We start from the raw sequence: 16,631 nt of genomic DNA on the forward strand, positions 1-16,631 counted from the left end.
AACGTGTGCAACGTCACAGCCACTGGAATCCAATCAGCAATAGAAAGCTAGAAGGGACCGCCTCAAATGCACACAATGTTAACGCACTGATGCTAACTTAATGCGTAATGCTACAATTCTTATTTCAAGAGCATAATACAGTAGTGTAGTTATGTCATTAATGATGGAAATCACAAAGAATAACATCTTCACTATGTACATTCACTCACAAATACATGAAAAACTGCCTATGATTCAATCCACAAATACAAAACTGACCACCGATGCAAGCAGCTGAGACATACAATCTCCTTTCATTGCGATCAGCCAAACAAAAAAAAAAACGTAGACAAAGAAGGTAGCAGGGATACCAACTGCACCGGCAACCAATGTGAAACCGACATCAATATAGTCATGTGAAAAAATGAAAGATACCAATTCTTTGACATTAAAAATTTATCAGTAACTGACATTCAACAGAAATCAGAATGGTTTAATAATCTTCATAAATGTTATACATGCATGCAGAATCAATCATGTGCAACAGTGGCGGGAATGTAATGATGGTTCGCATGTTGGTTAGTTCTCATTAAGCAATCGGTGGGTACGGTAACTACAGAACATTACTGCAGATATAGCTACCGAACTTCGAGACAATAATTGAGTGAAAACTTTACTTGATATATTGTGAGCCTGAGTCTTCTAAAGTATTAATAATGAAGAAATCACAAGGTTTACAGAATCTAAAGGTTTGAATGCCAAATTTTTGACTTTCGAGTTCTACTAGTACTAGTACTAGTACTACTTTCGAGTACTACTAGAATAGACTATTGAGTCTATTCTAGTCAGTCAACTGTGAAGTGTCATGTTGTTTGTTGTGCATTGCCTTTTCTTTGAGAAGTTTCTCCACCTGCCGATGAGTTTCTCCTCAATTTGAAAGCTGAGGTAATGAATCGGTGCCATAAATGTTTTTTTTATACTTAATTTGAAACTATTATGTTGGGAGTAAATAGTATTTCCTTCTGTAGATCCATCCCTCTTGCTCATCTGTGAGTGACGCGCGCAATTAAAAATCTTGCATGGGACCTTCTCTGTGTTGCCTGACTTGACGTTCATATGATCATAGCTACCGCAACCAAAGCCTATTTCTGACGGCCTGCAAACCTGTTTCTAGTTGCCTGGAACGTTTTTTTTTAAGGCGGAACGCTTTTTTTATGTGAACCACAAATTTTAGAATTCCAGCCTGGTTGGCAGTAATACTTCTGTCTCTTATACACATCTAGATGTGTATAAGAGACAGTTACTACAGCGAGACCTGAAATATTTACTACAGCGAGACCTGAAATATTTACTACAGCGAGACCTGAAATATTTACTACAGCGNAAAACATATAATTAAAAAAAAAAACACCCTTTTTTTTGGATGTAGTTAATCTGCAATAATACCTTTTGTCACTCTGTCAGATTTTGGCCAATTGGCAGCCAAATGAAATGAAATTATGAGCCATTGATTCTTGTTGTGAGCGTGACTAATGGATAATTCATATTATATATCAGCTGTGACTTATGAGTTAGAGAAAAAGTACCTTTTTTTATTAAGGTGTAATTGCATTTCTATTGTTATCATTTGTGACATTGAATTTGTATTGTCCTTTGCCATAGAAAAAAATTCTTGTAGGAACCCATATAAAAATTAGAGCTTTTTTGATATTTTTAAGAGAGAAGATTCAATTTAATTATTATTGTATTTAACTGCATGTGCATAACATACATAGCCACAAGCAAGCGGGAAAACATCTACCTTTAGGGCTGCAACTATAGGTATCCCATATCCTGCCAATTCCAGAACAGCGAGATTTCTGCCAGATGAATTATCTCCTATGAGTCCTATCCAATTGTTAACAAAAGTGCACAACCTGGCTGTAACTGCAACTGCAAGATTCCAAATGTATTCAAAATTTATCACACTGCGCTGTGAGATTTCAGAAACAAGTAGGAAAATTATAATCCTGGCTACAAGATTTTTAAATTTAACCCAAAAAATTTATTTATTCTGAAGCCATAATAATCAGTTTTTTACTCTTTTTCTTGTTAAAAAGACTATGAAGTAGGCTTTTCAAGTTAAGATATTAGCTCCCTTTGTTATTGATCAGACATCTTGTCCTTCATTAGCCTAATTAGGTTATCCATGTTCTTCATCATGCAAGTCTGATCAGCAATCAATCAACAGTTCAACACAATGCAGATTGGCATGTGCCACCCACTTTGGTTGGTATCCATCACCCCTTCTATTCTACTTCTAGTATTCTTTTATCTGTCACTGGCTACATCAATTGTAAATTGCAATCTAAAGATTGCATAATAAGAGTGATTGTGAGTTGGGACTTTCATCCCCTAAAATCTTACATAGGCACCTTGGGTGTGAATTTGTTACTTGGCTAGAGACTGCAAAATGCAATCCATTTATACTGGCTGCATCTGTATAAATAATTTTTGCATCACTATTGCTCCTAGAGTCCTAGTGAGTAGTGACCAAGATGTTTGTGGAAATAGGTTAATTGTTGTAAAAAATCAGAATTTAAATTCCACTAAAACAGGAAAGTCATCAGAATTTATACATAATATCTGTGATAAGTCCTTTCTTTTCTCACCAACCAGATTACTAATGTCAGTAATGATGATTTCTATTGAAGACATTCAATACTATATTTACCAATGTTAGCCCAATAGAGAGAATTGTTCTCTATTTACAACACTTCTCTTTAACTTCACTTCTTGTTTGTTTGTCTGTCTGCTACAAATCTTATACGGTAATCTATATTTAACACACTTTCATCTCTCCAATTGATCTGAAATTTTGCACATTTGCGTGAAGTTGGAGACAATGCATGAATCAATTGACAGAAAAAATAATTTTGAAAATTGTAAAAATTTCCTTTTATATAGGTAGGTACTATTAAAAATTGAAAATTTTGTCTGAGCTATATAACTTATAATCAATATTTAACGCACTTTTACCTATCCAATCGATCTGAAATTTTACACACTTGCGTAAAGTTGCAGACAATTCATTAATCAATTGACAGAATAAATAATTTTGAAACATTGTAAAAAAATTTTAAGTTTAAAAATAAAATTAAAAAATTAATTTTTTAACATTTCATAACAAAATTAGAAATTCATTGTACATGTGTAACATGGTAATACTGGATACACTGGATTCTTTAGAAGTGTTGTCTTTTAAAAGTAATTTTTAAACGCATATTATTTTACAACACTTCTCTTTAACTTCACTCCTTGTTGTTTGTCTGTCTGCCACTAATCTTATAATCAATATTTAACACACTTTTACCTCTCCAATCAATCTGAAATTTTGCACACTTTCATAAAGTCGGAGACAATGCATGAATCAGTTGACACAATAAATAATTTTGAAAAGCTCATTTTTTCATATATCAGAAAAAATTTATAAATTAACTTTTTTAATATATAAAAATTAAATTAGAAATTCATTGTAGATGTGTAAAATCAGAGACACTGTATTCTTTAGAAGTGTTGTCTTTAAAAAGTAATTTTTAAATGCATATTATTTACATGAATTAACTTTTTAACTGAACTAATCTAACATTAACAGCCTAATAAACTTCTTTAAATAAACTCAAGACACAAAATTGGACTCAAATTGTTTCTATTTAATTTACCATACAATTTTTCTAATGATTGTCTGCTAAGTTCTGTTCTGGAGAAGAATTGTTCCTGTATTGAGTTTGAGTGCTTAAAATATATTGGACATATTTTAAAGTATAAATTAAAGAAAAACTTACAATTGGACCTGATTCACTAACAATTTTTACTGAGATACTCAGACAACAAAAATGCCATTGCTTTATTATTTTTATTCAAAGTTAGCAATTTGAATGCAATGTACAATGTGGGAGCCATACATTTGTCATAAACATTTGAATATTTACTAGTCAAATCAAGTGAATCTAACTACCATTCTACAATTCTACAATCAGATGATAAATCCATAAGTAATCATAGAATTCTAAGAATTTATTGTGCAAATATAGGCCAATTTTTGGCATTGCTGTCTTCCTGTTTGCTTTGGCAAAGAGTTGCAAGATTTTTAGGAACACAATTAAAATATACTTACCATAATGATATATTACACAAGATGATAAAAATTAGTAATTAATAGCATTATAGCAATAAACTTGCTAAGACCTTTTATAGACTTATTTTGCATGTAAGAGCAACAAATTTTTCAGATTCACTGCACAAGGAAGCCTGAAGTATGAGACGGACTGTGCACCAAATGATGGTTATTATTTCATGCCAATTGACGGCAAAGGAAGCTTCATTATCAGAGTGAGTTTAAATGATGATTGCTAATAAAGCCTCTGTGTTGCAGGTAGCTCCCCCGCCTGGCTGGAGTGTTGAGCCAGCCCAAGTTTCTGTTGATATTGATGGAGCCACAGATTTGTGCAGCCTCAAGGAAGACATTAATTTCTACTTCAAGGGATTTGCTGTTCTGGGAAAGGTATCTTATTATTCAAATTAAAAAGTCTTTATGTTTAAAAAAGATTCATCCAGTAAACTTGAAACTTTTTCATTAAAGACACTTATTTATCAATGATACTTATGATGTCAATGATATTATTTAATAAAGATGTAATTGCATAAAAAATATTTTATTAGTTGTAATTCTGATTAACACATACTGTCATTAACTCAATCTATCCTCTTTATAAGGTTATACTTGAAATATTATATTTGATACAACATTGGTTATATATAAGTAGATATATAAGCCCTGTATGACATTTTTGGACAGCTCTACATCATTAAGTTTTTTATTTTTAATAGGTATCATCTGCGGCGGCTGCTGATATAGCTGGTGGTCCTGCTGGCATCCATGTGTCTCTCTCCAAAGAAGGAAACATTGTTCAGAAAACCACCACAGACAAAGATGGCGCATTTGTCTTCACTCCTCTGGCAATTGGAGAGTACTCAGTCTCTATCACTCATCCTTCCTGGAACTTCATCTCTGAAAAGGTGTGAATTTACTCTTGCATAATTTCTATATTAATTTCTTGAGCAAATCTGACCTCGTAAATTAAGCTTCGTCTCTTTCTCACAATTTTAAAAATGGCGCCAATAAAATTTGTTATCCCAATTTAACGTGTATCAGCAATTGCTGCAGAGTGTGCAGACGATGTGCCATTATATAAAAATTTATTTCCAGGCCTCTGTGAGCATCAGTGACAGAAATGGAGAAGTGCTGCCAGGATCACTCGTGGTGCGAGGCTATCAAGTGGAAGGCAAAGTGGAAGGTGCCGCTGTGGAGGGCGTCAGTGTCGTGATACATTCAAGTGAATCCAGCCTTGTGAAGCACTACCAAACTTTCCCTCCTGGTGAATTTGCTGCGCTTAGTTCAACAACTTGTAAACTGTGGTCAAGATGCATACGTTCGTAACTCTTCATGATCTCGTCAATAATTTTTCATTTTGTTGCATTCAGAAACCTATTATTTTAGTGTCTCCCATACTTTTACCATGCACAAAATTGCTTACAATGTGTTTGTGTATATTAATGAGCTGGGAAGATGTGAACCAACTTTTTTCTATCTTCTATATCCACACAAATTATCCCGTGTGATGGTTACAATTTTTTGTGTATAATAGTGATTTGGAAGGATGAAATACACTTGTTTATTTAATGATGCACTTGCTTACTTAGTGCACTTATTAAATTTTTTATTTTACAGGCTGCCAGAAGGGAGCACCTAGCGGTTATCAACCACCTGCGTCACTTGGCAATGTTTTGTGTCATGTCACCACGGACGTGTCAGGCAAATACTCCTTCACTGACGTGGCACCTGGCAAGTACTCTATTACCGCTCATCGTCACACGTCAGTGACGCGATACGTCATTTCACCTCCCAGCGTAGCATTTGTGGTTCTACACGACAACGCCAAAGTGGAAAAAAGCTTCCAAGTGAGCTCAGGCTTGGAGCGCGATGTCCTTTCTTAAGTTAATCATTCTAGCTTGTTAAAAATATTTCAAAGCAAACCATTGAAGGCTATAAATTTTCGTACTTTCACTATTATCTGCCAGTTTAAATTCTGTTGAGCCAAAAATGTGAAGGAAGAGAGAAGAGAAATTGTTTGTAGCTAATTGTTACAGGAATATGAATAGCGACAATTTAAGCTCATTCGTTAGGTCTGATATTGTGCTTGAAAATTTCCAGTTGACCACCAAGTACCTCTGTTGATTAGAGCTACTAGAAAAACCTTGTGTGGCTCAAAGTTATCTATTAAATGACGCATGAGTCGCCACTGCCATTTAAGTCACCAGGATCCCATTTAAATTATAAATTGGATAAAAATATCTTAAAATACAATTCTAATAACATTTCGACGGATTCAAAACTGAGTCATGTTGCTAAAAATAAAACAATACCTGTATCTTTTGATTGGGACAGCTTCATTTTAATCATAGGAGTGCGCGTTAGGTGTAACAGCTAAACACTATCGGCTGATGCGTCATTAACGATATTTTTATTTGTAATGGCTTAGATGCAAGCTTGATTGAGTTCTAGACAATGTCCTTTATTAATTTTTTTGTTTAATAATTGTACACTAAAATAATTGTACTTTTATTACTAGTATTTGTTATTTGTTGAAAAATGAATTATATCAAGCATTAATGAGTTTGTCCGGTGTCGCAGGTGGAGGGCTTCAGTGTGTCAGGAGTGGTCCGCATGGGCGGTGCTGGTGTAGCTGGCGCTGCTGTGTCTCTTGGCAGTCATAAAGTAACTACAGCAGAGGACGGCAGTTACACCATCCCTAGCATCAAACCTGGCCAGTATACAGTGACTGTAACTGCTGGTGAGTTACAATTATTGGTGTGCCCTGCAACTTAAGGAGCAATGTCCACTATCGTTTGTTTTGGATTGACAGACTAGCATTGTAAATTTAATAATAATTTTTTTCAATTGTATTCGTGTTTATATATTACAAATTTAAAAAAAATGTAATGATTTGAAAGTTTTATCAAGCCTACCAAGCCTTAGTTAGCGAAAGTGCTTTCAGTTTGCTATCCACATTTCCACATAAATCGGAGGGATTAAGATATGGCCGAAGATATCAACTTGTTTATTTTGTCAAGCTACAATAATTATATTATTGTAGTTTGAGCTCTTTCAGAAATATGGTTACTTTTGAAAAAAATTATTTTTCTGTCCTCACTCCATCACCATCAAAATTTTGATACCGATATAACACTTGCATATATATGAACAAAATTGCAGTGCATCAAACTATTCGAATAATGTCATTCTGTGTTGAGGGTATAATTCGATGAATTGTGGTTCATTTAATAAAGATCGATCCAGCCTGGTGACTTTCTCAGTTGCAAAATATCACCTGAGTTATGTAGATGTTGTCTAATTTCAGGTTGTTCGTCCTGTGATGATATGTATTCCTATTGCTCTTTTTCAATTGCACTCTGGTCCGTGTTCCTCAGAGAACGTCCTGTTTGCCACCACTGCTGTGAGCCTGACCGCCTCAGAGCCGTTCCTGCCTGTCATTTCACCATCCCACTACAATGTCTGCTTCAGGATCGCGCTAGACGAAGCTTCGCACAAGACTGACGAGGCTATCAACAAGTGGTACGTAGCATGCCAATAGCAATGTGGCTAATTGTATGCAGTTTGAAATCCTGATTTGGTGGTGGTTGTTGTTGCTGTTCTTTGGGTCCGGTCTCGCAAGGAAGTCCGCGTCGCAAAGCAGACCACCACGCGAGCCGGCTCAGGGCATAGTTGAGTTATTGCACTTGTACCGCCCCTGATCCTATGCACCGATTCATGGTCATAGATCAATGTGGCACATTCCTGCTTAAATTAAAATGATTTAAATCACTGCTCACACATCCGTTGAGTTGTATGTAGTACTTAGTTGCTAATAATATAATTAGTTGCTGTAGTACTTATTTGCTAATAACATAATTGTTGCAATGCGGCGCAATATATGCAATTGATAACTTGATCTAATCGGTATGTAAGGATAGGCTTTATCTCAAATTTTATTTTGCATGATACTCCACGGATGAGATTTTGTGCATCCTGGTAAGATTTAATAATTTTTTAAATAATTTCCCTTGTAGACCCTTCATTAATATTTTCATGGTGATCTACTTTCAGGAACATACTGGTCACCAGCATTGACGGTGTTGCGAAAGTCGTTAATACAGACGCTGTCGCCAAAAAGGGTTGCGTGTTTCTGTCTCCGGGCAAGTATTCTGCTGCCGTGCAGCTATCGCAACTGCAGCAACAAAGTGGCATCAGGTATATCGAAAATATATGTAGCGTTTTTAACCCTCAGTCTTCAGACGTCAACTCTACTTACTATCCTTTTAACATGAATAGCTTTAACGACGATTGCCGTATCTGCTGACAAAGGTTCTATGTGATGTATAGAGTTTTAATGTAATTAATTTTATGTTTTTTTAATTGAGTTAAATGTTCATTGAACCACGTTGAATGATGACGATCATGGAATGAAAGTGTAAAGACAGACTAAACCTGCCTGTTGCTAGCTTCTCTTCCAAAGTTTAGGAAGATTTATCAAATCAATATAGGAAAGATTGGCCTTGTGCATCGGTGTATTGCAGACATATTTTCTCGCTCACGCACAGGCGACTTTTTTGCTGTCCAGTAATTGGCTTACTATGATTTGAAACATTTATTTTTCCACTTTGATATATAATCCTGATACCATTTCCTCAATTATGACTTAAGAATATCTCGAGTCAGAAATGGAATAGGATGCCCAAACCTTGATTTGTTTGTGAAATGCTTTAATGAGAACCGTTGGGACTTGTGTTTTAGGTTCGGCCCCGTTGAGCATACATTCACCGTGCGCGAAGGCGTTGTGCCCGAAATGGTTTTCTCACAGTTCCTGGGAGAGATCACAGCTACTGTCGTTTGCCTAGAAGCGTGCCCCACGATACCGTTCCGCCTTATTGCTGCTGACGGCTCCGAGAGATCTGCTCCTGCTGGTGAGACCTCTTTATCACCAAGCTCAGTGATGGCTAACGTTGCCAAATAAGTCCTATCACGCATCCAGTGCATCTGATCTGTTCTTCACTGATGAATGATATTGAAATGTGCAATTTCTATCTTGGCATAACTGGCTTCATTACACCGAGCTTGCTAGGCTTACTGCACGTGAATATCTCGGCTTATCAATTTCATCGTAGTTAAAATTCCTCATTTCATCTGATGTATTGTGAATGATGCAGATTGTTGATCATACAAACCGTCACAATTCTAACTCAACTTTATTTCTTTCAGTTGGTACCAAAAACTCGAAGAAAGTCTCTGCAACTTTCAAGGAAGTGGTACCTGGCACTTATGAAATTGCTGTTGAAAAAGACGATTGGTGTTTCAAGGAAAAAACTGTCAAAGCACAACTAAACGCAGAGAACATTGCTGTCACCTTCACTCAATCTGGATACCTTCTGACAGTGACTTCCTCTCATCCCGCCACCTTAGCCTACTCTCGAAGAAGCTCTGCAGAAGCCCTTACCGGGAAGTTGGACGTACAGAAAGGTAGCACTAAGTCATGTCTCTCTGGCCCTGGATCCTACTCGCTAACACCTGAAAGCTGTCATCAATTCACCTCACCCTCATACACGTGGACGACATCAAGTCCATCACTTATTTCCTTAGTAGCGACGCGCCATACAGTATCAGGTGTTTTGAAGAGTTCTGAACCCGGTGCGTTCACGCTGTCAGTGACGCACTCTGATGGATCGCAAACAACCCTCAAGCCGAAGTCCTCTGCTGGTAACATGTATACCTTTGAAGATATGATGAAGGAAGGAGATCATGTCACACTTGTGCCTCAATCATCTGATGACCTTTTTCAGTATAATCCCAAGCAACAGTCGCTCACCGTCGGTTCCGAGTGCATGTCTGATGCCTATTCGTTCAAGGCTGAGAAAGCTCTATTTATTCACGGCAGCGTAAAGCCTGCAGTGGCTGGCGTCAATATCATTGTCTCTGCTGGCAATGAGAAGCATCAGTATACTACTGACAAAACGGGCAAGTACAAAGCAGGGCCTCTTGACAATTCTGTCTCTTACAACATAACTGCGAGTCTCACAGGTTACACTCTCACAGCTCTAGATGATAAAGGAAATTTTGAAGCATTCAAGCTCGCCGAGGTCGTCGTATTTATTAAAGACGAACAGAATAAACCTCTTTCGGGAGTTGTGGTATCCATGTCCGGCGGCAAGAGCTATCGCCAGAACAGCCTCACCGCAGATGACGGCTCCATCACTTTTCATTCGCTTCTACCGGGAGAGTATTTCCTTAGGACTGCAATGAAAGAGTACAACTTCGACCCTCCATCAAAGATGGTCACAGTCGAACAAGGAGCTACCATCAACATCAAAATCACGTTCGTATTGTTCTCGTAGATAGATTAGATTACCAATCTTCCCAGGCATCACCTATAAAATAAAGCTTTGCCTAGGCTATACCGACAGTCGTTATTTTATCATGTTAAAAACCTATTTTCATTTATAAATGCCTCTTATCTTTGACTCGGTCGATTTGTATTACTAGATCACTAAAAGCACCTCACAATACAGCACAATTGAATTTCTATGTTATTTTTCGCTAGTTGCCTTTTTAACCTAAGATGACGTCTATTTGAACTCCCCGTATAATGAGATCAAGAAATTGGATGGATAATCTTAGGCTCTAAACCTTTTTCATGAGCTCTTGTTTTTTGACAAGGTTTTTCATAAAGTATGTAAATCTTCAGTTAAATTTTATATAAACTACGTACGTATCCTCAACTTCGTTAGTGCTAAGCTTTGGTCATGAGTGCATGTTAGTCAACAACATTTTTGACAAGTGTCGTTTAAAGCCTAATTTTCTGTATAATTATAGCATAACATGTTCTCTACTTCTCGAGCGTCAAGCCTCTGTCATGAGCACATGCTTCTTCGAACAGAGGAGTGCGCGTGGCGTACAGCGCGTTTGGCACGAGCATGTCACTGACGGGCGTGCTGGAGCCTGACGTGGCTTTGGAGGCGCGGGGCGTTGGCGAAAATTGTGAACAATACTTGGAAGAAGCCGTCACCGATGATGCTGGTGCCTTCAGGATACGTGGACTGCTACCCAAGGTGGGACGATCACTTAGTTTTGATCCTCTAACTAAATTAATAAGTTCTTAGGAGAAATCTATCAAGTTCAGGGTGGGGCAGTAGAAAGGGAAGATTAGTTGGTAGTAGTGCTCACTCAAACTTTAGTATCCTTAAGAGAAATCTGTCAGTTAGAGGTGGAATAATGGAGAGGTAAGATATTTTAGTAATGATTCTCATACTCAAGTTAGGTAGTACTGAGAGAAATTTATAAAGTGTATGGTATCAATGTATGGGTGAGTGTTTAAATTTAGCCACATCTATAAGCATTTGTACGAGAGGAAATATGCTTATTATGGAAGCTTTAAATTGGGTTTCAAGGAAAAATTATGGGATCCACGATTAGTGTTTTTCGTTACAATTGAATAATGAAATGAGCCCAACCCTATTTGTAGCAAGGATATCGTATAAAAATATACCGATAAACATTGTTTCAAAGATGACGTAGTGCCTGTAGTTTGTAACTCTGGCTGTGCAAATTTCGTCAATAAAATATCAGTGAAAAAATGGCACATTGAATTGAAAATAAATGCGATGGCTCGGTAATGCTAGCTAATAAAATTTGTTTAAGCATCAATGAAAATTGAACATATTTTACCATATTTTTTCAGTGCGAGTACGACATCGGCCTGAAATCTGATGCGAGCCTCAACAAGCACATAGAGCGGATGTTACCGGCCAGCACCCGCGTTAAAGTGCAGAAGGAAGACATTACGGGACTGAAGCTCGTTGTGCTGCGCCACTTCACTCAGATGGACGTCGTGGGATCCGTGGAAAGTCCTAAGGAGTTTCTGAGCAGCCTGAGCATTAAAGTGTACCGCGAAGACGTTCCCGACTCGCCGGTACACACCATCAAACTCACTGACCAGGCATTTTTCATGCTTCCCTCCATGACTGCTGACGGTAAGACCTATACAGTTAGCCTCGAGTCTAGTCTCTCGACGATGATGTATTCATACCGGACTCCCGAAGTTTCTTTCGTAGCTGATTCGAGCTTCAAAAACGTGAAGTTACACTTCAGGCCTTCGCTCAGGAATATCGACGCCGAGATGAGTCAGAACACAATGGCCGGGCTATTCTTTGCAATAATCATTATCGCCATGATGGCTAATTACGAGAAAATTGCGCCTGGCATTGATTGGGCACTGGAGATCATAGGCGAGAGACTGAATAAACGCGGCAACGGAGTATCGGGCACCAACAATGTGAGGAGAATGAGCTAGTCTATTGTTAGAATAGTTTTTATTTTAGAAACTTAACGTGTGGTTTCATCTACATGATCTACTCAATGATAGCGATAAGTATACACTTCAACAGAACATGTGAAAGTTTGAATATGCCACATTAGAATATGTACACTTGAGATGTGTAGTATCATGGGTCTGTTTGATCAAGTAACCCGCTTCAGGCAAAGGTGCGGAGTAGAACAACTCGGCAGGGTATAAATATTGATCTAATAACCTGAAGATTCTATTATTATAACACAGACGATCCCGGATCCATTTCAGCGTTGGTAGTTATAGGATTGTCCCAAAATTTGAGATGAAAATGAATTGGGCGAATAACTTGAACTGAACTTGTTCCGAGAGACTCAAGGTAACAGGAGTTGATTGAACTGTGAAGAACCCGGAAAATGTCGAACATTTGCGTCAAGCAAAACACACCGTTCGGCGGCTGAAGGCGCGAGCTTTCATTGCTTGGCGTGCACGTGTGGTGTCAAAGCTCCGTATCAATTCTTCGTGCTGCCCTGGGTCTTTCACTATTAGTTTGCTTAAACTTAATCATTTTCCCGTCAGACTTCCGAACACGAATAGTATTTCTGCCAAAGTTGAAATAAAATCGATGACTCATGTGTGTTCGGCCTTCAATACTGTAGGATAAATATACAATAAACATTTTTCAAGTGATAATCAAATATTGTGTACATTGATCCTTACAAATTCTTCTAGCCTCAAAAGGGTCTGTATATGTAAGTTGTAGCTATTGTAATCTTTTACCATTCTTTGGTTTTCGTATTAATTTATACAAAATCTACTTTGCCCAACTAGTGATTCAATTCTTGCCTTGGTGTGGAGCTCACTTTTCACCAGGAAACAGGCGCATTAGGGTTACGAGCTGAATGTACTACTATTACGACAAAGTAATTCAACAATTTTTTCTGGCTGTATCCTCCATTTCGTTAGTCGAGCGATGGTGGTCGGTCCGTCACACCCACGGCGTCCAACCTTCATACATTACTGCGAGGTTGTCGAGACTTTTCGCTGCTGCGATGCTTTCATCAACCTGAGAAATTGAATTGTTTTATCCAAAGTGCTGGCCTACATGTCTTAGCATTTGCAATTATTTGCATACGTGTTATGTCGCATTAAACATATGCAATATGTCGCATAACTATGTGGTGTCGCATTAAACAGTTAATGCGCATCACTATTCTGTTACAAATTTTTATCGAAGTATTAGGGGTTAAAAATGTTTAGTTGTTCCGGTAATTACAAAAATTTTCTCTCGTTAAGACATATTCATTTTAAAAAGCTCGTTATTACTAGGAGAGGCAGTCAAACCGCTCGTGCTTCAAATTACCAACCATCTCTTTGCATCTTTGTGAATAGAAGTCCAATTATATAGGGATCTTTTTAATCACCAAGAAATAATTGCTGGTATATGCATGTGATCTATACAGCAATTGCATGTGATCTATAGGGTATGATATCTGACCATCATCGAGAAGGCCCTGGTACGATTCCGGGAATGAGGAGCTTTGGAGGCAATGCAGCTGGGTGGACAGAGCCAGAATGAGATCATAAATAGCACTTATCACTTGCCAGACTGACAGTTAACACGTTGACACCTAAGTGGTACATATAGGTGCCACAAATTTTATTTCTCCATGACGTAGTGGTACATCATTCAGGGTTGCCAGAGGGCCTAAAAAACGGCCAAGTCCGCGAACAAATAAGGCCTATAACTCAATATACTACTTGTATATACCTATGAACTTTTTGCTGTAAAATTCAATTTTTTTGCAGTTTTGAAATTTAATTATGAAATAACCCTAACATTAATTTTAGCCGGCCAACGCAATTGAAAAAACTCAATCGCGGAATTTGTCCGGAAAAAAAGACCGTCTGGCAACTCTGGGTCAAAATAGTAGAAAAAATTAAATGATACTACAAGATGAAAGAATAAAAGTCAACGTGTTAGCGTGGCCAAAAATCAATTGTCACTTGCCAGCATGATATCATCAATAGCCATTATCACTTACTGAGAGACATTTACGAACCTGCTGGGCGACAGAAAGAGCTGGACACGTGTCATCTTGACCTGCCGTGCGTCCTTCGAGCTTGCACTTCATACGTCGCCACACCGCAACCGCATAAGGGTTGTTTTGAACTCCCGCACCTGCAACCAATTACTCAATGTTAAAAAATCAGACACGACTTTACTGGGTAGCAGCAAGACATTCTAACCACATATACAGAATTTTTGCTTGTAATCACATACGGTTCGCGTCATTTGCGTTAGTATAAACATTTCAGGAATGAAATTTTCGAGATTAAAGACATCTGTGACTTCGAACCGAATGTGCTTCATTCGATCCTCAACTTATCATTGATAATTATCAATGAAAGATAAGTTTAGACGCCGAGTTTGCACTGCCGGAATATTCACACTGATATACTAGACGTTACGACAGTTTACTTGTTGTTGGCACAAGAGCTCTCCGTGGGGTGGAAAGATCATTTCTATACAAGCACTGAACGCACTAATAGAATTAAACTTGATTACACCCAGCATCTCCGAGCTAATGTGCTCGTTGTTGCCGTTACTCGGCATGAGTGATGGTCGTAAGTATCTACTGTCGTACTAAGCTTATTCTGTTCCCAAGTGCTTTAACTTACAAAAGAAGTCTGCAAGATACAAACACGGACCTTGGCGGCACTCAATTAGTCGCGGAAACTTGTTTTCAACTGAATAATATCATAGAATATACATCAGGTTGGTAGAAACAAATGCTCCGCGAAAGGACACATAGAGATAAGGCATAATCGCAGGGTCGCCCTATCCATGCCGTACATACCATTTCTCGACAGCAAAACAAAAACTCCAAATGATTTTACGAATGCCAATACTGGTGAGTAAAAAATATAACTGCGTCGAAAAAAAATTAACCTGCATGTTTAAGATTTCAAAAGACTGGCATGCAAGACATTTCAAATGCTCTGGCCCGCGTTCTGTTAGGTTCGGACAGCGGAATTTTGTTGAATTTAGAGAATGGATTACGAGTGGGTAATAAAAACCGTGACTTTTGGACACAATAGATAAACTGGTTGATGCGTTTGATTTATACGTACCTGTGTTGGATACAATGTTTAACCCCTTTTCTTTTTCTCTTGAGTCTATCTGTGACTGGTCTGTAGATTGTTCCGGTGAGTCTGTGAAAGCTGCGAATTGAGCTGGCAAAACGGCACTGCAAGACATAGACGTATCCACGCTTTTAGGTTTCGCTGAATTTGAAGCAATGTCTTGAGACCGACGTTCGCTCGCATCATCACACAAGGATAGTAGCTCTGTGTAGAAAGTTCCTGCAAAACATGAATATAATTTATACGAGTTAATTGCTCGCCAAACATGACTAGCATTATCAAATGCGATTGAGGACCTAAATGTAAGTCGTAATAATAGTAGTAATCGTGTCAGAGTTCATTAGGCCAAAAATAGCGTAATGAACTCTGTTTATTAGGCTAGTAATGACGTATCTTTAATTTGTGTGATATCTAAATAATAAACTATAAAGACTTTTACTATAAGTTCCCGATTCTTGACGTGGCAAAATTCTCACAGTTGCTGGGCTTTCCACCCGCAACTCACTGTTCCAATCATGCAGTTTTCAACCACCCGGCCACCTCGCTGACTGTGACCTGACTGTTACGGGAAGCTGGGTTCGAACCCACAACACACTGCTCCAATCCTGGCACTCTTAACTTGAACCACACTACCACTCTGTCATTTAAAGAATGAAACTGTCGAACTAGGAGCGTATTTAGCGCATTTTATCATTTATGGAAAAATGCACTATTGTGCTCGCCATGTCCGTCCGTCCGTCTGTCTGCCCGTGACCTCAAGTTTTCGTCGACGAGAAAATGCGCTCTCTGTCACTCACTGCAGTGACTACTGAGTTATATTTTTTCAGTTATGAGCCACTCACCTGTGACGGCCACGAAGTCTTCACCGAGTTTGGTGAGCTGCGCGACCTGAGCACGAAAGTCTCCGGAAATTATAGTTTTGATGAACCCTGTCACGTTTTCGGCGTATGCACGATACCGAGTAATGAAGTCGCACACACTCTCGCCAGTGCTGTCTTTCAACTGAAATAGAACGGAATAAATCAGTTCAAGAGAGAAGACAAACACAATGTTCTTCTTTGTCTAGCA

General features: G+C 38.2%; 2 protein-coding genes across 2 annotated transcripts in view; one reads left to right on the forward strand and one right to left on the reverse strand.

Annotated features, from left to right (window-relative positions):
- Positions 1 to 4,250: 4,250 nt before the first annotated feature.
- On the forward strand, positions 4,251 to 13,241 carry LOC108668567 (nodal modulator 3; the record flags this gene model as incomplete). The annotated part of the gene is given in 12 exon segments (XM_018155806.2): positions 4,251 to 4,350; positions 4,394 to 4,522; positions 4,849 to 5,037; positions 5,228 to 5,396; positions 5,750 to 5,979; positions 6,713 to 6,872; positions 7,510 to 7,654; positions 8,186 to 8,329; positions 8,873 to 9,042; positions 9,338 to 10,448; positions 11,010 to 11,181; positions 11,811 to 13,241. Coding segments are annotated over 12 exon segments (3,331 nt in total), but the record flags the coding sequence as incomplete, so codon positions are not given.
- The window catches only part of LOC108668563 (serine/threonine-protein kinase SMG1), a 35,856-nt gene continuing 32,315 nt past the window's right edge, over positions 13,091 to 16,631 (reverse strand). The window contains exons 39-42 of the mRNA XM_047883423.1: positions 16,406 to 16,565; positions 15,552 to 15,782; positions 14,480 to 14,598; positions 13,091 to 13,482 (exon numbers count right to left, since the gene is read on the reverse strand). Coding sequence (XP_047739379.1) covers positions 13,405 to 13,482; positions 14,480 to 14,598; positions 15,552 to 15,782; positions 16,406 to 16,565 — 588 coding nt within the window. The 3' untranslated portion in view covers positions 13,091 to 13,404. The remainder of the gene's footprint in view (positions 13,483 to 14,479; positions 14,599 to 15,551; positions 15,783 to 16,405; positions 16,566 to 16,631) is intronic.

The sequence above is a fragment of the Hyalella azteca genome, unplaced genomic scaffold, assembly GCF_000764305.2.
Source record: "Hyalella azteca isolate HAZT.00-mixed unplaced genomic scaffold, Hazt_2.0.2 contig12852, whole genome shotgun sequence".
NCBI classification, from domain to species: Eukaryota; Metazoa; Arthropoda; class Malacostraca; order Amphipoda; family Hyalellidae; genus Hyalella; species Hyalella azteca.